The sequence below is a fragment of the Anomaloglossus baeobatrachus genome, chromosome 2, assembly GCF_048569485.1.
Source record: "Anomaloglossus baeobatrachus isolate aAnoBae1 chromosome 2, aAnoBae1.hap1, whole genome shotgun sequence".
NCBI classification, from domain to species: Eukaryota; Metazoa; Chordata; class Amphibia; order Anura; family Aromobatidae; genus Anomaloglossus; species Anomaloglossus baeobatrachus.
The window spans coordinates 403596895-403621947 of record NC_134354.1 but is presented as its reverse complement, the minus strand read 5'-3'; the positions used below and the strand labels follow the sequence as shown (position 1 = coordinate 403621947).

At 44.2% G+C, this 25053-nt stretch overlaps 1 protein-coding gene across 1 annotated transcript; it reads left to right on the top strand.

Moving 5' to 3' along the window:
• Positions 1–10397: 10397 nt before the first annotated feature.
• On the top strand, positions 10398–18708 carry LOC142291529 (gap junction alpha-4 protein-like). Its single transcript, XM_075336113.1, has 2 exons — positions 10398–10544; positions 15856–18708. The coding sequence occupies exon 2, from the start codon at positions 15873–15875 to the stop codon at positions 16929–16931; it is 1059 nt and encodes a 352-aa protein (XP_075192228.1). The 5' UTR covers positions 10398–10544; positions 15856–15872; the 3' UTR covers positions 16932–18708.
• Positions 18709–25053: the final 6345 nt, after the last annotated feature.

Below are 25053 nucleotides of genomic sequence, written 5' to 3'. Positions count from 1 at the left end.
CGCATTGATGCAGTAATTCATGGAAAAGGAGTCTCGACCAAGTATTGAATGCATTTACTGTACATACTTTTCAGTGGGAGTCAACATTTCTGAGTTTAAAATCAGTTTTTCAGTTGCTCTTATGTAATATTCTAAATTTCTGAGATAATGACTTTTGGGTTTTCATTGGCTGTAAGCCGTAATCATCAACAGTAACAGAAATAAACACTGGAAATAGATCATTCTGTGTGTAATGACTCTGTATAATATATGTGTTTCACTTTTTGTATTGAATTACTGAAAAAAATTAACTTTTTGATGTTATTCTAATTTATTGAGATGCAATTGTACAACAGTCGCTAGGGGGTTGAATGCAGTAATATCTTGAGATGAGCAGACTTGTTGACTCCGATATTTTTCCTGGAATCCACCTCTTGGCTTTGAATGGCAGGACAGACTTCATTTCATATTCTTCCAACTGTTATGGCACTCATTATGCAGTTTGACCATTTTCTTGGCCAAGAGATGACTATCGATGAGCTGGATGATGGTGTTTCACTTTTCTTGGGAAATCTTCTTGGCTGCTCCTTGATTCAAACCAGTGACCTTTTCCTTAGTAATCAACCTAATAACACACTGAGCTATTAGGCAATGCAAGAACAGATTGTAATATGTAGTATAAAGGAAGAAAAAGATTTTTCAACCACCATGAGCAAAACAGTAACAATGCAGTAACATGGCAAATCAAATTTATGTATGAGATAGCCAAGATGATTGTCTATAAAATGAAGGGAGTTTCATGCTCAAAGATGTAGAGGATGGGGAGCCTAAAAATCAAAAGTTCAAAACATTGTTTACCATTTGCTTGTCTGTGTAAATATACTGTATTTGAAAGATTATAGCAGAAAATAATCCATCAAGATGCCCAATAAGGAAATAAAAATTATTAACTCATGTTAAAAAATGCAGGAAAATTTTCCATGGGTCCTAGCTTACGTGTTTCGAACAGCAATATCTTAAAGCTTGTCTATACTATGTTTTCCAATAGTAATCTTTAAAGGGAATCTGACAGTGAATATATGCTGCCCAATCCAAGGGCAGCAGGTATCAGATATTGGTTGTCTGATTTGAGCCATGTATGTTTGACTCTGAAACGTTGTGGCATGACTAACTAATGGATAAGGCTGATCCCTAGCGGCTTCTCCCAGTTCCCTGCCAATGGCTCACAAGTCTCTCCCTATACATGCATGCAAGAAGAGACCCGTCACTCAATGGGATTATACTGTATATAAGTAATTTCAATGCACACTCCCAAAACAATTCAAATAAATGATTTTTATTTTGTGATTTCACAAGGTGTATCAGGATATATATGGTGTGAAATAATTGATTACATCACCAATTTTCTACATAAATTTATTTCTAAAGGTGCTATTGACATGAATTCCTCAGCAGTTGTCGGTAACAACCCATCCAATCAATACAGGCAAAGAAATCAAACCATAGATGTCTATAAATTATGTGTAATAACTAGAAATGACAAAGGAAAAGTATTAAATATGCATTGATTACTTAAAGTTTATTAAATACTTTGTAACAAAGCCTTTCTTGGTGATGAAGCTTCAAGACACCTCCTGTATGGAGACACTAGTGGCATGCATTGCTCAGGTGTGATTTTGCTCATTCTTCCACACAAATACTGTTCAAATCCTGAAGGTCCGTGGGCTCCTTCTATGAACTCTGAGATTTAATTCCTCCATAAATTTTCTATTGGCTTCAGGTCAGGTGATTGGCTAGGCCAGTGATGGCGAACCTATGGCACGCGTGCCAGCAGGGGCACGCAGAGCCCTTTCTGCCGGCACGCGCACTGTTGCCTCATCCTGCCGCTTTGAACTACTGGCGTGGTCGTCCCGGCAGTTCAAAGTTGTGTTGGAGCGGAGGGACATTTCTCCTCCCTCTGACACTCCTCCTCTCCTAGGACGCATGTCTGTTACCTAGGAGATAGAGGAGCGTCAGTAAGCGGCGTCGGCATAATGACGTCTTTTGGCTGCGCGGGAACTGAGGACCCAGCGGTGCGCAGCAGTGGAGTGGGTGCTGGAAGGTGAGTTGTTGTGTTTTGGGGGTTTTTTTCTTCTTTTTTTTTTTTAACTTGGGTGCGGCTGTGCCAAGGTGGGGGGCAATGCCAGCATGGGGGAAAATACATGCCAGGGTGGAGGAAACAAATATGCCAGCATGGGGAAACATACATGCGAGGATGGGGAAAACATGCATGCCAGGATGGGGAAAACATGCATGCCGGGATAGAGGAAACATACATGCCAGGATGGAGGAAACATACATGCCAGGATGGAGGTAACATACATGCCAGGATAGAGAAAACATACATGCCAGGATGTAGGAAACATACATGCCAGGATGGGGAAACATGCATACCAGGATGAGGAAACATGCGTGCCAGGATAGAGAAACATGCCTGACAGGATGGGGAAAACATACATGCCAGGATGGGGAAACATGCATACCAGGATGAGGAAACATGCATGCCAGGATGGGGAAACATGCCTGACAGGATGGTGGAAACATACATGCCAGGATGGGGAAACATACATACCAGGATGGGGAAAACATGCATGACAGGATGGGGGAAACATACATGCCAGGATGGGGAAAACATACATCCCAGGATTAGGAAAACATATATGCCAGGATGGGGAAAACATACATGCCAGGATGGGGAAACATGCATGACAGGATGGGGGAAACATACATGCCAAGATGGGGGAAACATACATGACAGGATGGGGAAAACATACATGCCAGGATGGCGAAAACATACATGCCAGGATGGGGTACATTTACCAGGAAGGAGAACATTTACCAGGATGGGGGAACATGGGATGGGGTACATTTACCAGGATGGGGGGGAACATGTCCGGATGGGGAATATTTTCCAGGATGGGGGAACGTGTTGGGATGGGGAACATTTACCAGGAAGGGTAACATTTACCTGGATGGGGGTACATTTACTAGGATTGGAAAACATTTACCAGGATGGAGGAACATTTACCATAGAGGGGGGAACATTTACCAGGAATGGGGTACATGCCGGGATGGGGGAACATTTACCAGGATGAAGAACATTTATCAGGATGGGGAATATTTACCAGGATGGGGAATATGCTGGGATGGGATACATTTACCAGGGTGGGGCCATGATGGGGACAAATATACCAGAATGTAGGAAATATACATCAGGATGGGGGAAATGTTTACCAGGAAGTGTCCCAGGAAGGGGGACATAACTACACAATGAAGGGGGAGTGGAGCAACTCGTACATCTTTATGGGATTTCAAGATGTACAGACTTTGAAATGTAGATGTGGATTACAGGGTGAAATCTGATTGTGGACTCACAAAAATCCTCAAACCCTTATTAAAATGTATGTTTTATTAATAATCATTAAAATAACCCCATAAACACACAAACAGATAACGAACCAGGGTCAAATTACCCCTTAATTAGTAAATACAAATTACAAAGGGACGGTGATAGAGGGAGTGGGGGGGGGTGTTGTTGGAGGGAAAAACTCAGATGACCCTCAATAATACCAGTGTCCCTACCTAACAACGGAGGGTGTGACACCTTAAGTTACTGGGCGCCCCCGTTCCGCGTCGACTAGCCCTCTTCCCTCACCCTTATTTTAGGTGTCACACCCTCCGTTGTTAGGTAGGGACACTGGTATTATTGAGGGTCATCTGAGTTTTTCCCTCCAACAACAGCCCCCCACCTCACTCCCTCCTCTCACCGTCCCTTTGTAATTTGTATTTACTAATTGAGGGGTAATTTGACCCTGGTTCATTATCTGTATGTGTGTTTATGGGGTTATTTTAATGATTATTAATAAAACGTACATTTTAATAAGGGTTTGAGGATTTTTGTGACTCCACTTTTGCACTCAACCCGCATTTTGGATTTTTTTCTTGTTAAATTTACTGAAATCTGATTGCATTCCATGCAAAAATCTCTGTCTGTCTAATATGCTGCAATTTTTTCCAGAAAGATCAATCCAACTGCTGTGTCTGGAAAGGCTAGGGGCTCAGCTTCAATGTGTGGTAAGCATGCTCTCCTGCTGAGGAAAAGAGAAGACTGCAAAGGTAAAGGTGGTGTCACACACAGTGACGGCGACAACGACGGCGCTGCTACGTCACCATTTTCTGTGACGTAGCAGCGACGTCCCATCGCTGTCGCTGTGTGTGACATCCAGCAACGACCTGGCCCCTGCTGTGAGGTCGCCACTCGTTGCTGAATGTCCTGCTTCATTTTTTGCTCATTGCTCTCCCGCTGTGAAGCACACATCGCTGTGTATGACAGCGAGAGAGCGACGAACTGAAGCGAGCAGGGAGCCGGTTTCTGGCAGCCTGCAGTAAGCTGTAACCAAGGTAAACATCGGGTAACCGAGGGAAGCCCTTTCCTTGGTTACCCGATATTTACCCTCGTTACAAGCGTCCGCCGCTCTCACGCTGCCTGTGCTGCCGGCTCCCTGCTCCCTGCACGCCAGAGTACACATCGGGTAAATAAGCAAGGGTTTGCTTATTAACCCAATGTGTACTCTGGCGTGCAGGGAGCCAGCGCTAAGCGGTGTGCGCTGGTAACCAATGTAAATATCGGATAACCAAGCCCTTGGTTAACCGATATTTACCTTAGTTACCAAGCGCAACACCGCTTCCACCCATCGCTGCTGGCTACTGGTCGCTGGTGAGATCTGCCTGTTTGACAGCTCACCAGCGACCATGTAACGACGCAACAGCGATCCTGATAAGGTCAGGTCGCCCGTCGTGATCGCTGCTGCGTCGCTATGTGTGAACCCAGCATAAGGTTAAAATCAATTATTTACATAATTTGATTGGTTGGCACTTCGGAAAAAAAAATGGGTTTAGGGCTACAGTTTGGGCACTCGGCCTGCGAAAGGTTCGCCATGACTGGGCTAGGCCATTCTAGCAACTTTATTTTCTTTCTCTGAAATCAATTGAGTTTCCTTGGCTGTGTGTTTGAGATCATTGTCTTGCTGAAAATGTCCACCCTCATTTCATTTTCATTATCTTCAAGAATGTCTCTGTATATTTGTCCATTCATCCTTCTTTTAATTATATGAAGTTTGCCTGTGCTGTATGCTGAAAAACAGCCCCACACCAGGATGTTTTCACCTCTATACTTCACTGTTAGTATAATGTTTTATGGAGTGATATACAGTGCCTTTTGGATGGGTTGTTATCGACATCTGGTGAGAAATTCATGTCAATAGCATGCTTAAATATATATTTACTTAGAAAATTGGTCACGTGTTCAATTTTTATTTCACTTGCAGGGTATAGTACTATTGGTGAGCCATATCCACCAGACGTTGCATTGTGTCACTTTCTACACCAAAGATTTATTGGAGCCATATCCATCTTTCAGTACCTCTAATATCAGTCCTGGACACTGTGATAAAGACACGTCATATCTATATAGTCGCCAAAAGTATACATCAAAGGACCCACCTCAATCTAATTTCATCTGCAACCCACTGAGACCGAGTGCACGTCAAATTATTTCCATTCATTTCAATGGGAGCTGGTGAGCAGAAGCTGCCATTGACTTGCCTTTTCAACTAGTCTGCAGTATGGCTCAGTCCCAGTAGCTCTAAAGTGTTTTTCTCTGAAACACTGCAATGCTTCAGAGTTATACACAGCGGCGTAATGATCGTGGTCGCAGAGGTCACCATCGCAAACAGGCCCAGCATGTTACGGGCCCGGCGCACCGCCCTGCAGATCAGCAGCCAGATCTGTGAGAGAGGAACTGCACTGTTCTGTGGCAGACCACGCGGCTGCTATTTGGCCCGTAAGTCAGGGGGCGCGGTGGTGTCAGCGGTGGCAGCCAGGCTCCTGGGGATGATGGATGGGGGCAGCGTGGATGGTGGAGCCCTCCGGGAGCAGGGCTTTTCCCCAGAGGTAAGTGAAGGAGTTAACGTGGAGGCGCGCGGCAATAAGTCAGTCCAATCAGAGAGGGCAGTTCAATGGTGTTTACTAACTTGTTCAGCAGCTTGGACTATTTAAGGGTATGTGTCCCAGTCCCGCTTTGCTGCTGATGCCTCGGATGTTAAAGGGTGGCAGATGGGTCCTGGAAACCCACCCGCCTGGCTGAGTTAACAGAGGGCTCGAAGTCCGTATTTGTTCTGGGGATCTGCACCCCTACATGCAAAGTACTGTGAGCTTTGGATGTCCACCCCACAGGTTCCCTCTGTCCTTAGAGCTTGCTCTCTTACTCCACAACTACTTTCCTCTGAGTGGCAGTTCTTACTACTCAGGTTCTTTGCAGTCTCTCTCTCCTTCTATGTGTCTCAAGAGCCTCTGGTCTACCTTGACACCCTTCTTTCACTGTCTACTCTAGACTCTCAACCTTCTACTTCCTCCTCCTAAAATCTTCTACAGCCTCCCTACACTCCCCAGGTCTGGTCTCTTCTTCCCAGTTGGCTGCCTGTTATCTACAGCAGAGGTTCCCAACTCCAGTCCTCAAGGCACACCAACAGTGCATGTTTTCAGGATTTCTTTAGCATTGCATGGGTGTTGGATTCAGCACCTTTGCAGGTGATTAAATTATCACCTGTGCAATACTAAGGAAATCCTGAAAACATGCACTGTTGGTGTGCCTTGAGGACTGGAGTTGGGAACCTCTGATCTACAGTGCCCAGCCCTGTCGAGTGCTGGAGCCTGAGTCCATCTCCTCCAATGCTGGGATGACGGGAACTGGAACAACTTCGTCACCTTCAATCATTCCCTCCTGACCTGGCCGGCTCGCCACCGGGTCACCATCAGTGCATTGGGATGCAGTCTGGTCACCGGCAACTGCTCTCATGGTTGTCTGATGTTCCAGGGCCGAGTCTGGTGGCGGTGCAACTTGGTCTTTCACGGCCGGACACGGAGGGGGTCTCGCGGCCCAGTCAGCAGCTAAGGGTAGCACGGGTTCCGTTGCCATGTGAGGTGCTGGGGCCAGAGCGGTTTTCGTTTCTACCTTAACCTGGCGTCGCTCCTCATGCAAGGCCCGCTTCCTTTGGGCCCGCACTGCCGCGACCACCCTCGAGCTGGGTTCCTGGTCTCCTGGAGCAGACATCCTTCCCCTCCGACACCCAGAAGCTTGATTTTGCAGAGTTCCGGAGTCTCTGCCTTGCGTCGTCCACTTACATCCTGTACACTCCCATGGGGTGGGGAGTTCAGGTTTTGTGCCCTTTTACTGATGGCGCAGCAATTTTACAGTCCAGAAAATGGCGGCAAGCTGAAATGTGGGTGGTAAAGTCCAAAAAGTTGCGCTGTTGCCCGTTTTGGCGGGTCTAGTCTGATTCCTGCCGACTACGCCAATTTTTAAAAGCTGTCGCGCATCGGGGCAGTCGTGCTGCTCGGATCCGGGCAATCCGTGACTCGAGGAGTCCCGGACCCAGCGGCAGCTTAAAATAAAAAGGAAAAATTATAAAAATAAGTCCAACTACGCAACTCACGGTTTGCAGCCAGGGTTGATAGGGCCGCCTCTGCGGATTCCCCCTGGGGATGATGGATGGGGGCAGCATGGATGGTGGAGCCCTCCGCAAGCAGGGCTTTTCCCCAGAAGTAGGTGAAGGGGTTAACGTGGAAGCGCGCAGCAATAAGTCAGTTCAGACAGAGAGGGCAGTTTGACAGTGTTTACTCACTGGTTCGGCGGCCCTGAGACGTACTGGATTCCAGGTGCGCCCGAGTCCTGATGGCTGTGCCTGTCAACCTGGTGCCACTCTATACCTGTGCACTCCATGTATGTGGGTCCCCTCACTATCGTGGAGCACTTGGAGGTCCTCCTGGTGTCTGGGTACTCCCGCAGGCAGCTTGGACTATTTAAGGGTATGTGTCCCGATCCCGTTCTGCTGCTGATGCCTCAGACATTAAAGGGTGGCATATGGGTCCTGGAAACCCACCTGCCTGGCAAAGTTAACAGAGGGCATGAAGTCCGTGTCTGTTCTGGGAATGTTCACCCCTGCGTGCAAAGTACTGTGAGCTTTGGATGTCCACCCCACAGGGTCCCTCTGTCCTGTCTCTCTGGCCCTGAGCTTACTGTCTCACTCCACAACTACTTTTCTCATCTGAGTGGCAGTTCTTACTACTCAGGTTCTTTGCAGTCTCTTTTTCTCCTTCTACGTGTCTCAAGAGCCTCTGGTCTATCTTGACACCCTTCCGCTTTCACTGTCTACTCCAGACTCTCAACCTTCTACTTCCTCCTCCTAAACTCTTCTGCAGACTACCTAGACTTTCCAGGTCTGGCCTCTTCTTCCCAGTTGGCTGCTTGTTATCTACAGTGCCTAGCCCTGTCATCTGGCTAAGTGAGGCTCCCAGTCGGGTACAGCGAGTTTAAATGTCCTGGTGTGCTGGTGTTTGTGTAATGGCTGGCACAGTCATTTAGGACCCGAGCTGTTACCTTAATTGTTACCTTGTTTTTGTGACACCTGGTTACCGCAGGGGCGTCACATTAATATACAGTGGAACCTCGCTTAACGAGTAACCCACTTAATGAGAATTTCGCTTAACAAGCAAAGCTTTCTGTAAATTTGTAACTCTGTTTACGAGAAAGCTTTGCTGTACGAGCAAAATACTCACCGCACACACTTCCGGTTCCGTACATCCATTGCGCTCTCATCCACTCTTGCAGTCCGCAAAAACACACACAAGCACGCACAAAACACACACAAACAAACACGCACGCACACACACAGTATTATGCTCACCTTACCTTCCGTTCCATCACCGGCCTCCTGGGTCTTGTAGTTCGCCAGTGCATCGCGACGAGGGAGGAATCCTCGCGGTGAACTACAAGACCCAGGAGGCTGGTGATGGAATGGAAGGTAAGGTGAGCATAATATGTGTACCTTCCGTTCCATCGCCGGCCTCCTGGGTCCTATAGTTCGCCGCTCCAGGATGTCTATCGGTAACCATCGGCGACGAGGCAGGAACGTCCGCTGTCAGACGCTACTCAAAGGCAGCGCACTGACCAATCAGAGCCTCCTGTTTACTGAAGACAAGCAGACTAAGGACATGGATTACTGGAACCTTGTCCTGTGGGCGGAGGAGACCAGGATAAACTTATTTGGTTCTAACAGTGTCAAGTGTGTACAGCCACACCTAGGTGAGGAGAATAAAAACAAGTGTGTCTTGCCTACAGTCAAACATGGTGGATGTAATGGTTTGAGGCTGCATGAATGCCGCCAGCTGTGGGGAGCTACAGTTTATTGATGGATCCATGAATGCCAATATGTACTGCGACATACGGAAGAAGAGCATGAACTCCTCCATTCAGAAACTGGGCCACAGGGCAGTATTCCAACATGATAACAATCTCAAGCACACCTCCAACAAAACTGCTGCCGTGCTAAAGACTGGCCAAGCATGTCTCCAGATCTAAACCCTATTGAGCATCTGTGGGGCATCCTCAAATAGAAGGTGGAGGAGCGCAGAGACTCTAATATCCCCCAGTTCCATGATGTTGTCATGGAGGGAAAGAGAATTCCATTGGAAATCTGTGAAGCTCTAGTGAACTCCATGCCCAAGAGAGTTAAGGCAGTGATTGAAAACAATGGTCACCACAAATAATATTGAGATTTTGGGCACAATTTGGCCATTTTCACTTAGGGGTGTATTCACTTTTGTTGCCAGCGGTTTTGACATTAATGGCTGTGTTGAGTTATTTAGAGGGAACACCAAATTTACACTGTTATACAAGTTGCACACTGACTGCTTTACATTGTATCAAAGTGTCATTTCTTCAGTGTTGTCCCATGAAAAGGTATTTTCAAAAACATGAGGGGCGTACTCACTTTTGTTACATACTGTGCCTGTAATATTGTTTACTCTTATTATTTTAAATAAGAATGTGGCTTACTAAGACCTTTACTCAATACTTTTCACTCCTCTTCTGCTCTGTGTGTTGCCATTCGGCATCCTGGCACCACAACAGTGCATTGTATATACCACAGCTTGCTACATCATAATGCTGCAAGGTGTCAGAATGGTGGTAACTGGAGTAGTGAGTTATAAAAGCCATTTTCACCCCTCGAAGGTCCTCCGATGCCAATGAGCACTTACTTGTTCAGACTGACGAAAGCATATTTTGGCCTTTACCTGTTTGATAATTACTGCTTACATAAATATATGTTTGTATCGATCTATTTTACTAATCATTTTAATGGTCTCAGAGTCCACAAAGCAGTATTTTTTCCTATAACGTTAAAAACAATCTTCCATGCATAAAATAACAAGCTGTCATCTGAATACACCCCTAATATCCTGTACCTCCTCTATTCCGTCCCATAGTTTCCTCTTTACCCTGTGGGATCTTTTCTTTTTTTCTTAAACCATGGCATCAGTCTGTCTAGCTCTCTTATTCTCAGCCTCTGGTACTGCAACCTCATATGGCTCCTTCAAGAAACGCTGCTGTTGGTCACAGGGACTTGCAAGAGCATGTGTTACAGTCACTAGCATCTTATAGGTAGGGCTCCTATTCTGATTACAAGGTAGGTTAAACATTAATATACAATATATACAAACTTTAATATATATTGGAGAACAGATCATTTCGCCACATAGGGAAAAGGATAATATACATAATAACTTCAGCATTTATGTTATCTGTTCCATTTTGAAACAAAAAAATAGATGAGAGTCATATTATACTTTTATACATATGTATATATATATATATATATATATATATATACATTTATATAATTTTATATCTATCTATCATATATATATATATATATATATATATATATATATATAATGTACAGATGAATTGTATTTTATCCTGGACACACCATCGTGGAGAAATCTATGGGCTGGTTCACATTCTTTTCAGAAAAACAAACCCATTTCTAATTATTAGCTTTCTTAGATAGATTTTGCCTTACAGTACATGATGCACTAGATACAGTACTTTTGTGCCATTTTTGTTGGGTCAGTTTCGAATTATTTTTTTTTTATTTTTGGCTTTTTTTTCTTTACAGCAATAAGTTATTCTAGGCCCGTCAGTATAAATTATGTGGAATGATGAACATCACATTAGTTAGAGGCAAGGTATCAATAATTTATTGCAAACCAAATTGTCATTTTTATTATTATTATCATTATTATTATCATCATGAGTATTTTCTAATTAAAGCAATATTTTATATAGTTTTCTGGGTTAAAAAAGTGTTCAACAACTATACTACACAAAGATCCATGTGCTTTTACATTTTACTTCACTAGATAAGAATGTTCTTGTGGAAATAGATTAGGGGTGAAAAAGATAACCTTAGATTATACATTTCAGACACCAGATTTTGCTGCAATTTTTTCCAGCTTCCTGCAACCTCCATTTTCACCAAAATAGAATTGGCATCAGAGAACAGATTTATTTTGCTATATTGGAAAAAGGAAAATATACATAATAACTGTTCCATTTTCACAAAAAAGTAATATGGAGATATACTGTACAATAGATAACTAAGCAGTATTGTTGGGGAGATAGTCTGCTAGGCAAGTGTGCAGTGCTGGGTGCCAGGAGGGAGAGCCAATAAGCCACACTCCCCAAATAATGCTCCATTAATCAGCTTGCTGCACGCCATTAATCAGCTCACTGCACATTTCCTTTTGATGGTCGTATCTATTTCTGTGTGACATTACTCATATATGAAAGATGTAGACAACATGTCCAAGATAATGTTGCAGTATCCGTTACAAAAATATGTTAGTGCCATAATAACATACAAAGTAAATCTGTCTTTCATGAAAAGTGTTTAAAAATTTTAACCAAACTCACAGAAAAAAACTTCTGTGAATGGAAATGTAAAAAAATGTGCTCCCTTTGGCAGATTTATGGATTCTTAGTCTGAAAATAGAGCTAGGTTGTAGAAGGGAAAGAAAAATCCCACCATTTCGCGCTGTCTACAGAACGTGCCTAAAGCAGTGTTGGACCTGGATACATTGAAAACAATATTAACTTAAGTGCCCATTGTCAGTATATATATATATATATATATATATATATATATATATATATATATATATATAAAAATAGGAATGTCCTGTTTAAGACTCAACCCATAAAAGATGAATTCGGCAGCAAATTCAAATAAGATTCAAAATGGCCTTTCTGTGTAAGACTATAAAGGCCTTAGGCTATGTTCACACACTGCGTTTTTTACCTGTGTTTTTGGTGCGTTTTTGCTGCAGAAATTTCTTGAGAAATTCTTGTAACCTTTCTGCAGACATTCCCCAGCCAAACCTATGGCAAAAAAAATTAGCTGTGCGCACACTGCGTTTTTTTCTTAAGAAAATTCTTTCAGTAGATTTTCTTAAGAAAAAGAATGAGCATGTCACTTTTTTTCTGCAGCTAACTGCGTTATTTGCCATAGATAATTGGCACAATAACGCAGGGAGCAACCAGCGGTAAAAACGCACCGAAAACGCACCGAAAACGCGGCAAAAACGCAGGTGCATTTTTGGTGCGTTTTTTAACGCAGGTGCACTAATCCTTCACTCTTAAGAAATTTCTTAAGAAATTTCTTAAGAAAAATCATTTTTCTAGTGTGAACATAGCCTTATAAGCCCAGCACCATTGATAATAAGGTGGCCTAAATCCGACTACAGTTTCCTACAAGCCGTATATCAGATTGTCACACTCTATGAGAAAGAATTCTACAAATTACCATGAGGCCAGAAGCAAAAAAACTGAACATAGTTTACAATTTAGGAGGCCCTCACCCTCCCAACTCAATAGTATATGTATCTAAGAATTCTACCTTGAGGTTCCATTGTTTTAGTTCTTAATTGTTTAGGTCACATACACACGTTGAATATTTGAGTTTTTTACCTCAGTATTTGTAACCTAAAACCATGGGTGGAACAATCTGAGGAAAAGTATAATAGAAACACGAGCACCACTTCTGTATTTATTACCCACTCCTGGTTTTGGCTTACAAATATTGAGGTAAAAATCTCACCAAATACTGAATGTGTGCATGTGACCTTAGCTAAAACTAGGAGTAGAAGCATCAGAGGAAAAGTATAATAGAACCACAGGCACCACTTCTGTATTTATTACCCACTCCTGGTTTTGCCTTAGAAATATTGAGGTAAAAAAATTACCAAATACTGAGGTAAAACACTGACCAAATACACAAGTGCACACGGCCTAAGCCAGAACCAGGAGTGGAATAATCAGAGGAAAAGTATAATAGAAGCACGAGCACCACTTCTGTATTTCTTACCCACTCCTGGTTTGGGGTTACAAATACTGAGGTAAAAATCTTACCAAATACTCAACATGTACAGTGGCCTAAGCCAAAACCAGGAGTGGAACAATCGGAGGAAAAGTATAATAGAGGCACGACTTCTGTATTTATCACCAACTCCTGGTTTGGTGTTACAAATTCTGAGGTAAAAAAAACTCACCAAATACTCAACGAGTGCGTGCGGTCTTAGACTATGTACCCACAATGAGTATTTAGTGAGGTTTTGATGTTGCAACATAACTGGACCTATTAGGTTACTTACATTTTTGTATGTTTATTTTTATATGCATTTTTTATGCATTTTTGGTGCTGTGGTATTTGTCTCTTTTATAAATAAAACTGCCTTATTTTTGATACTTCCTGGTATTTGGCTTTGGCAAAACATTATTGATATAGTAATGTGTGATATATATGAGTTTTAATGAGTTTCTGCCTTGGAAATACGTGCATTTTTAACTGCTGATTTTCTGCATCTATATATGGAATTATGGGGAAAATCGACATATAAAACTCAGGGCAACCGCAAGAGAACTTGACATGTTTCGGACTGGAAACGTGCACCACAGGTCACTTCATGCTGAGTAAAAAAAAAAGCACAGTGGGCAGGAGATTTCAATAAATCCCATCCATTTTCCTGGTATAGTAAGACGCTGCATTGTAGACACAATTAATATTCGTAGTGTGAAAAACTCACTAAAAAGTCAATGTATAATCCAAAAAGAAAAAACAAAAGCCAGTTTACCCCAATCCAATGTCTACTAAAACTGCGGAGGACTCACCATGGATAAGGGGATTGGAAGCACACTCAGAAGTCAATATCCAAGAAAGGGTTTTTTCATCCAGCGTTCACTCCAATAGGTGGTCTTGTAGTTTAAAAAGTAACTTTTATTTCAGAAAGGATAAAAATCCATCTCTTGTTTGTCTGGCAGACAAAAAATATTCTTTTAGATATATATCTCAGACAATGCGTTTCGATGTACTAGACGTCTTCATCATGGTCTAGGTTAAAATGAATACCCCTCCACCATTTTAAAACATGAGGATTAGACCATGTGGTCTAGTGATGGAGATAATTAATTACTTGTGGGTGTATATACTTAAAATCCACCAAAGTGAAAGGAGAAATGGAATATGGAATATATATACTATGTGTGAGCATTATTCGTTTAAAAGAATATATAGAAACTGTGTCAGAATAGAACAGGGTAAATTTTCATATAAAGGAAAAAGGAATCCATATATATAGTTTCTGGGTGGAATAGTATCAATAAGAGACATGAGGAAAGTTTAAATTTTTACATAGAAATATGAGAAGTGTGAAGTTTAGAACTAGTTCAGGATATAGTGGGATGGAAATAGTTAAATTAACAGAATAATATTGGTTATTTCTGTTTTATAATCCAATGGGAAAAAAATGATTAATCTTTAATTATACATCAAACTGACAATATAATAACAATTTATTGACAGATACTTTGTTGTTTTTTGGGTTTTTTTTTCATTGGATTATAAAACAGAAATAGCCAATATAATTCTGTTAATTTAACTATCTCCCTCCCATTATATCCTGAACTAGTTCTAAACTCCACACCTCTCATATTGCTATGTGAAAATTTAAACTCTCCACATGACTCTTAGTGATTCCATTGCACCCAGAAACTATATATATATATATATATATATATATATATATATATATATATATATATATAGATACATATACATATATATATACACATACATATATATGGGCAGGATTTTTCCTTTATATGAAAATTTACTATATTCTATTCCGACACAGTTTCTATATATTCTTTTGAGCGAATAGCACTCACACATGGTATATATATTCCATTTCTCCTTTCACTTTGGTGGATTTTAAGTATATACACCCACGAGTAATTAATTAACTCCATAACTAGACCACATGGTCTAATCCTCATGTTTAAAATGGTAGAGGGGAATTCATTTTAACTTAGACCATGATGAAGACATCTAGTATGTCGAAACGCGTTGTCTGAGATATATATCTAAAAGAATATTTTTTGTCTGTCGGACATACGTAAGATGGCTTTTTATCCTTTCTGAAATAAAAGTTAATTTTTAAACTACAAGACTGCCTATTGGAGTGATACGCTGGATAAAAAAAACCTTTCCTAAAAAGTCAATGTAGGCACACAGTCAAAAGGTGTTATTTTTTTTTAAACCAGCATTATGTTCATAGGCTGGCAGACAATGGTGCTTAGCTTAATAGCTTACTTGTACTAGGCGAATACCAGACAAGAATAGCAATGATTTTTATCTAATGATGTCCATGATAATCCAAAACAACTGGTCATCTAAAATATCTACAGCATACCCTAATGTTCATTACCGGCTGTGCAATTATGTATAAACAGGGCTGTCTGCTTTTACTCATCTTTTACACAAAGACTCATTTAGGAGTAAAAAACTGAATTAACAGAATCTTATTCCGTTAATATATTAAATGTTTCTTTAGAATTATGACATCAGAAATAAGAAAATACTATGAATTTTTTTTTTCCAGGCAAAGCCTCATGCACTATGGGGGACTGGGAATTTCTTGAAAAGTTGCTGGACCAGGTGCAAGAACACTCCACCGGCTTCGGAAAAGTTTGGCTAATATTGCTGTTTATCTTCCGTATCTTGATTCTCGGTCTTGCAGGGGAATCTGTCTGGGGAGATGAACAATCCGATTTCGTCTGCAATACAGAACAGCCTGGGTGTCCAAATGTGTGTTACGATAAAGCCTTTCCAATCTCCCATGTACGATTCTGGGTGCTCCAGTTTCTTTTTGTTAGCACCCCCACATTATTTTATCTGGGCCATGTGATCTATTTATCTAGACAAGAGGAGAAGCTCAAACAAAAAGAAGAGGAGCTAAGAGCTGTAAGTGACAAAGATCCTCAAGTGGACCAAGCCATAGCAGTTATAGAAAAGAAACGGCTAAAAATCTGCATTCAAGAAGATGGCCGAGTCAAAATTAAAGGGGCTCTGATGTACACATACGTTACCAGCGTCATTTTCAAAAGTATTTTTGAAGCTGGCTTCCTGCTTGGTCAGTGGTACCTTTATGGTTTTGTTATGCCTGCTGTATTTGTATGTGAAAGAAAACCGTGTCCTCACAAAGTGGATTGTTTTGTGTCCAGACCCATGGAGAAAACTATTTTTATCTTGTTCATGTTAGTGGTGTCAATTATTTCTCTTCTACTCAACATTTTTGAACTTATACATCTAGTCTTTAAGAGTATGCTCCACACCTTGAGGAAATACTCTCCTTATAAATCCGGCAAAAGATACCCGAAAGAAGAGGATATTTACCCTGCTAAATGCCCTGAGCCTGCGACTGCTCCTTACACTGACAAACCTTATATGTACCTTCCAATGAGTGAAAATATTTCCTACCCAGGGTACAAGATTCAGAACGAAGACAATTGGGCTAATTTCAATACTGAGAAACAGATAGCAATGCACGTCGGGAAACAAGCCAATCTAGAAAACTATTCTAGTAGTTTCACTCCTGTGCCTGCTTGTTCCCATACCGTAATAGAGAGGCAACCAAGTCGAGCCAGTAGCTCTGCCTCAAAGAAACAGTATGTTTGAGCAAATTCTAATATTTTGGCATTTTCTAAAGCCATGGTATAGCTAAATACTTGGTTGTTCTTATTATTGATTTCTAGGTCTGTGCAATATTAAAGGGAACTTGTCATGTGGAAATATCCTATTAACCTATGGGGTTAATCTACAGGGTAATTGCATTCTAAAGCTGCCTGGTGCCTGCACATTAAACCCTCCTGAAGGGAGGAAAAGAACTTTAATCCTCCAGGCAGCTTTCTGGTTTCAGTCATGGGGGTGGTGCTGGCTGGGGTTCAGTCACCGCTCTGTGTATTGAAAGAGGTAGCACCTTGACCCCTGCACTGACTGACAGCCACACAGCATTAGAATAACATGTCAGTCATGGGCAGGGGGCGGTGCAGGCTCGGGTTCAGTCAGCGCTCAGTGTATGGAGAGCAGTGACTGTAGCCACCCGCTGCACTCACTGAAAGCTGCTCTGCATTAGTGGAAGCTGTCAGTCAGTGTGGCATGTGGTTAGAGCCACTGCTTTCCATACACAGAGCGGTGACTGAGCCTGCTTCGGCGCCACCTCTATAACTGAAACCGGAACACTGCCAGGAGGAGTAAAGTTCTGTTCCTCCCAGCAGCGGAGTTTAATAGGTAGGTTCAGAATGCTATTAACATGTAGATTAAGGGGTACTTTGCACACTACGACATTGCAAGCCGATGCTTGCGATGCCGAGCGCGATAGTCCCCGCCCCCGTCGCAGCTGCGATATCTTGTGATCGCTGCCGTAGCGAACATTATCGCTACCAGCTTCACATGCACTCAACTGCCCTGCAACGTCGCTCTGGCCGGCGAACCGCCTCCTTCCTAAGGGGGCGGGTCGTGCGGCATCACACAGCAGGCAGCCAATAGAAGCAGAGGGGCGGAGATGAGCGGGACATAAACATCCTGCCCACCTCCTTCCTTCTGCATGGCCAGCGTGAGCCGCGGTATCACAGGTAGGAGACGTTCCTCGCTCCCGCGGCTTCTCACACAGCAATGTGTGCTGCCGCAGGAACGACGAACAACATCGTACCTGTCGCTGCAGCTAAATTATAGAAATGTCGGACACTACACCGATGATACGATTACGACGCTTTTGCGCTCGTTAATCGTATCATAAAGGATTTACACACTACGATATCGACAGCGACGCCGGACATGGGTCACTTTCGATTTGACCCCACCGACATCGCACCTGTGATATCGTTGTGTGCAAAGTACCCCTAACCCCATATCTGCAAGTTAATAGCATTTTTCCACGTGACAAGTTCCCTTTACGTAAAATGTCTATAAACTATAAATATGTGAAGGAAGTCAGTGGGGTCAACAAAATTTGGGACATAACGGCTCATGTTGACTCCTGGAAAACAGGTAACCTTTTCTTTGCCAGGAGTCAAAATGAGCCAAGAAGATCAAGAAGGTCCTCTGTGATTGGTTTCCCAATTAATAGCTCGCACACTGTATATGACCTTCTATGTGAATTACAGCAGACTGTGATGTGTAGGGCTGTCCAGATTTTGCTTTACAGTATTCTGTGAGAATGTGGGATCCTGTTATACAGGGGCCAGCTGATCATTTGGGTAAAGCATAGAGAGAAAATATGTTAAGTGCTCCTTAGGCATAAGACCTTTAATGGCTTGGGACCCACTACACATATTTTAACTTTTCTTTTCAACATGCTGTTTTCAGGGTTTTCGGAAATAGTTTTAAAAAGTCTTACAATTATTCAATGGATATCATTTTTTACAAGGATATTTGTAACATTTGACACTTTCAATGTGTATGTTCTTTTAGTTTTATATATAAAAAATAAAGTAATAAAAAAATTGCTAAATTGTATTCATTGTAAATTGTGTTGCATAAATAGTCAAACAGTTTCCAATTGAATTCCATACTCAATGAGTTTAGACTCTTTCATGTATTTAGACAAATCCAATCCATTCTAAGGCCTCGTTCAAATGTCTGTTTGTATTCTGTGTTTTTCAAGGATAAAATATGAACCAATTATAGTCTATAATACTATTCAGTATTCACATCGGTGCTTTTTTATGAGCAAAAACACCGATACATACCCATTTGTGATTCAACTCACCCATACAAATCTTAGGGTCCATGAAAGTCAAGGATGGCATCGGTGTGCAATCTGTGTGAGGTCTATGGTTTAACCATTATTTATTACATAAAAGAAAATCACTGACCAAACACTGATGAAAACCTCATCCAAAACATTAATTAATGAAGGTTTATCTTTTTAAATAGTGTGCAAAAAAAGACGTCTAAAGATGATTCTAAAAAAAAGTCATCCATTAGAATACGTTGTCCTGGTGGGATACTGCTTTCTTATCTTTCTAAACCAGTGCGTGGGAATGTTGAGTCCCCCCCCTCTCCCCCAACTGTGTGAGTCACTATGTTAGCCATGAGTTATGGTTCTATGCACTGGTGGCTACAACACAATATCAATACTGACATTATTGGACTTTTTAATTCTCATTATTCTGTAGTTTTTAAACTGTCCTTTACAGAGCCCACAGCTCAGCAGGATCCCTACTTGTTTCTGTATGATTATAACATCTTGCCTCCATTCTTTAGATAATAATATTTATTCATTTATATAGCGCTATTAATTCCATAGCGCTTTACATACATCACCAACACTGTCCCCATAATTCTGACTAAAAAGGGCTTACCTTGTGGAAGGGCTAAACAGTGCACTGTGCTCCTGTCACAGAAGAAGAGGTGCAGCAGATGCCTCCCTGCTGTACATGCCTCCCAGCTGTACATGCCTCCCGAACCTGTGCTGTGTGACTCCTTCCCCCTAGTACTATGAGTATGCAACCCATTGCTGCCCCCCCGTCCAGTGCTGTCTAGCCCCAAGTGCTGTGTACCCTCTCAGTGCTTTGTACCCACTTAGTGCTGTGTACCCCCCTCAGTGCTGTGTAACCCCTCAATGCTATGTAACCCCCTCAGTGCTGTGTAACCTGTGCAGCCTCCTAGTGCTGTCAGTGCTGCCACATAGTGCTCTCCCTGTTGCCTCCTAGTGCGGTCAGTGCTATTAGTACTGCCACCTACTGCTGTTTATGCTGCCACCTAGTGCTCTCTGTGCTGCCACCTGGTGCACTCCAAGCTGCCACCTAGTGCTCTCCATGCTGCCTCCTAGTGCTCTCCGTGCTGCCACCTAGTGCTCTCTGTGCTGCCACCTAGTGCTCTCTGTGCTGCCACCTAGTGCTCTCTGTGCTGCCACTTAGTGCTGTCCATGCTGCCACCTAGTGCTCTCTGTGCTGCCACCTAGTGCTGTCCATGCTTCCACCTAGTGCTGTCCATTGTGCCACCTAGTGATGTTCGTGCTGCCACCTATTGCTGGCTATGCCCCCCCAGTGCTGTCCGTCCTCAGTATCTCCTGTGATGTATACGCCCCTCCTGTGATATATACGCCCCAGCCTCTCCTGTGATGTGTATGACCCAGCCTCTCCTGGAATGTATATGCCCCAGCCTCTCCTGGGATGTATAGGCCCCAGCCTCTCCTGGGATGTATAGGCCCCAGCCTCTCCTGGGATGTATAGGCCCCTCCTGTGATGTATATGCCCTAGCCCCTCCTGTGATGTATATGCCCCCAGCCTCTCCTGTGATGTATATGCCCCCAGCCTCTCCTGTGATGTATATGCCCCCAGCCTCTCCTGTGATGTATATGCCCTCAGCCTCTCCTGTGATGTATATGTCCCAGCCTCTTCTGGGATGTCTATGCCGCAGCCTCGCCTGGAATGTGTATGCCCCAGTGTCTCCTATGATGTATATGCCCCAGCGTCTCCTGTGGTGTATATGCCCCAGCGTCACCTGTGATGTGTATGCTCCCAGCCTCTCCAGACCGAGACAAACCTGGAAAAGCAGTTGTGAGAAACAACATGATCAATATCACCGAACATCACAGCCGCAACAAAGAGAAGAAGCTCCATCCAGCACAGTAGGGGTGAGTTAATTCATTGTTTGACCAAATACAGCTTGGTAGTTTTCAAGTTGATAATTTGGTGTGGAGGTTGGTAGAAAATTCCAAATGGCCCCCGGCAGTAAACAGGTTCCCCATCCCTGCTCTACACACTCTAAGTGCTGCTTCAGACATCTGTGCTAATCGGTCTGACATTGTGAAGAAGATGTGTTTTAAAGGAGTTATCCGACATAAACTCAAAAATTTTTGTTAAGCTAATCTGTGCTGTATTGTCATATAAATCACACCTACATTGTTATTTTTTGTTTTCTAAAGCTGGTGTCACACATAACGACGACGACAACGACGTCGCTGCTACGTCACCATTTTCTGTGACGTTGCAGCGACGTCCCGTCGCTGTCGCTGTGTGTGACATCCAGCAACGACCTGGCCCCTGCTGTGAGGTCGCCGGTCGTTGCTGAATGTCCAGCTTCATTTTTTGGTCGTCACTCTCCCGCTGTGACACACACATCGCTGTGTGTGACAGCGAGAGAGCGACGAAATGAAGCGATCAGGAGCCGGCACTGGCAGCTGCGGTAAGCTGTAACCAGCGTAAACATCGGGTAACCAAGGGAAGACCTTTCCCTGGTTACCCGATGTTTACGCTGGTTACCAGCCTCCGCTCTTGCTGCCAGCGCCAGCTCCTGCTCTGTGACATGTGGCTGCAGTATGCATCGGGTAATTAACCCGATGCATACTGTAGCAAGGAGAGCAAGGAGCCAGCGCTAAGCAGTGCGCGCGGCTCCCTGCTCTCTGCACTGTGACATGTAGCTGCAGCACACATCGGGTTAATTAACCCGATGTGTGCTGCAGGAGAGCAAGGAGCCAGCGCTAAGCGCGGCTCCCTGCTCTCTGAACATGTAGCACAGCGACCTTATGATCGCTGCTTCTGCTGTGTTTGACAGCTAAGCAGCGATCATAACAGCGACTTACAAGGTCGCTGTTACGTCACCGAAAATGGTGACGTAACAGCGACGTCGTTGTCGCTGTCGTTTAGTGTGACACCAGCTTAACTTTTGTTCCTCTTGAATTCACCCTTTATTCTCTGCAGCTTCTTGTTTACATTCAGATCCAGCAAACATGACCACTTCCTGTGCAGAACCTCAGTCAGAGCTGTCACCACCCACCCCAGTGTCCAGCCCCACCCTCTGCCCGCCCCCTGCACACACATTCCCTGTCAGTATATTCTGCCCCAGCACCTGACCTATTATCACTACAGCATTGCAAATAACAGCCCCACATCGGGCTGTGCACCGCACACGGACATATGGCTCTGCACCGCACACATATGGCTCTGTACCGCACACGCACACATATGGCTCTGTACCGCACACGCACACATATGGCTCTGCACCGCACACATATGGCTCTGTACCGTACACATATGGCTCTGTACCGCACACATATGGTTCTGTACCGCACACGCATACATATGGCTTTGCACCGCACACATATGGCTCTGTACCGCACACATATGGCTCTGTACCGCACATGCACACATATGGCTCTGTACCGCACACGCACACATATGGCTCTGTACCGCACACGCACACATATGGCTCTGCACTGCACCGCACATGCACACATATGGCTCTGCACCGCACACGCACACATATGGCTCTGCACTGCACACGCACACATATGGCTCTGTACCGCACATGCACACATATGGCTCTGTACCGCACATGCACACATATGGCTCTGCACCGCACACGCACACATATGGCTCTCCACCGCACACGCACACATATGGCTCTGCACCGCACACATATGGCTCTGCACCGCACACGCACACATATGGCTCTGTACCGCACACGCACACATATGGCTCTGCACCGCACACGCACACATATGGCTCTGCACCGCACACATATGGCTCTGCACCGCACACATATGGCTCTGTACCGCACATGCACACATATGGCTCTGTACCGCACACGCACACATATGGCTCTGTACCGCACACGCACACATATGGCTCTGCACCGCACATGCACACATATGGCTCTGCACTGCACATGCACACATATGGCTCTGTACCGCACACGCACACATATGGCTCTGTACCGCACACGCACACATATGGCTCTGTACCGCACATGCACACATATGGCTCTGCACCGCACACGCACACATATGGCTCTGCACCGCACACGCACACATATGGCTCTGCACCGCACACATATGGCTCTGCACCGCACACGCACACATATGGCTCTGTACCGCACACGCACACATATGGCTCTGCACCGCACACGCACACATATGGCTCTGCACCGCACACATATGGCTCTGCACATGCACACATATGGCTCTGTACCGCACACATATGGCTCTGTACCGCACATGCACACATATGGCTCTGTACCGCACACGCACACATATGGCTCTGTACCGCACACGCACACATATGGCTCTGCACCGCATATGCACACATATGGCTCTGCACTGCACACGCACACATATGGCTCTGTACCGCACACGCACACATATGGCTCTGTACCGCACACGCACACATATGGCTCTGCACCGCACACGCACACATATGGCTCTGCACCGCACACGCACACATATGGCTCTGCACACGCACACATATGGCTCTGCACACACACACATATGGCTCTGCACACATATGGCTCTGCACACGCACACATATGGCTCTGCACACGCACACATATGGCTCTGCACACGCACACATATGGCTCTGCACCGCCCGCCCCCCATCCCCATCCCCATCGGGAACACATGTAAGGAATACATACTCACCCGTCCTCGGTCCCCGCCGCTCCTGCACGTTCGCGCGCTGTCTGTGCTCTGACGTCACCACTGTGCTGAAGAGAGCTCAGACAGCGGGAGGGACAGTGATGAGAAGCAGCGCTGCGCTGCATCTCATCAGCACTTTCAAATGTACCGGCATCTGTGATGCCAGTACATTTGAATGTGTGATCCTGAGCAGGGGCCCGGTGCTGGAGCTGACACCACGGCAGCTGCCGCCAGGCCCCGCCCCCAAGTCACGGACTCCACTGCAGTGCAGGGGGAGGTTACTGGAGAGTAACAGAGGTGCGGGGGAATGTGTGGGAGGGTGCAGGGAAGGGGGCAGGGACTCCTCGCACTGTACAGCCCAGCAGGGAGGCGACATGCTGTTCCACATTTGCATGTCAACATGGTCCTGCCCATGTTGACATGAAATGACCAGAAGCAGCAAAATCGCGGCAGGAGCGGTCACATGACCGCTCTGAGCCGGGGGAGAGGGGCTTACAGCAGGGCAGGTAAGTGGTCACTATCTACTTACCTGCCCCAATGTAGCCCAATAGGGAAATAAAAAAAAAAAGTCAAAAGAAGCCGGATAACCCCTTTAAGTACCAAGTATGCTGCTAATGTATTTAAAATCACTGCTACTAGTGAAGTGCGGATTCCTGAAGTAGCGGAGTCGGGACCGTGTAGCAGGTGGTGTCACCTAGCAGTCGGGCAAGAGCAGCTATAGATTTGATGTTAGATAAGATAGGGTCCAGAGCACACGGCTCACCCAAGCGGGCTCAGGGAAGTTGTGCGACTAGACAGCAGCCGGGACCCTTTAGCGGACAGCAGTGAGAAGAAGCGTGGGGGAACGGAGACATATTGGATCACAAACACCATAGACACCCCCTATACAGGTAAAATATATTTTAACAATAAAAACACAGAAACATGTTTTGGTGAATAAAGGCCGCAGTGTTTATTAATGGGTTACATAATTATTTAATCATTAAATAATTTAACAAATAAATAACATCTTGTATAAATAATTAATATTACAGTATCTCAGAAAAAAACACTGTCCACCGAGGCTTAGCTGGGCGACTACCCAACTAAAAAAAACGCAACTTAAACATAAGGGGAGGGCAGGCGGGGAGCTGCTTGAATTTGCTTCCTGTCAGCAATGACACCTGACAACCAGATGACAGTCTATGTATAACTTACTCTTCCCGCCAAAAGTTATCAGCAAATCTTGGATCTGTTGCAAAAATCTGCCCAGCCAGCTGACCGACTAAAGAAGAACCTAGAAGGTAAGTACCATAAATCATAACAAAACACGGGAGGGAGACAGAGGACAACAGACCTTATCAACTACAATTAATGTACAAATTTAAAGAAATACAAAAG

What these genes read in the sequence shown, in the direction of transcription:
- LOC142291529 (XM_075336113.1), top strand. Translation starts at nt 15,873, where the DNA reads ATGGGGGACTGGGAATTTCTTGAAAAGTTGCTGGACCAGGTGCAAGAA.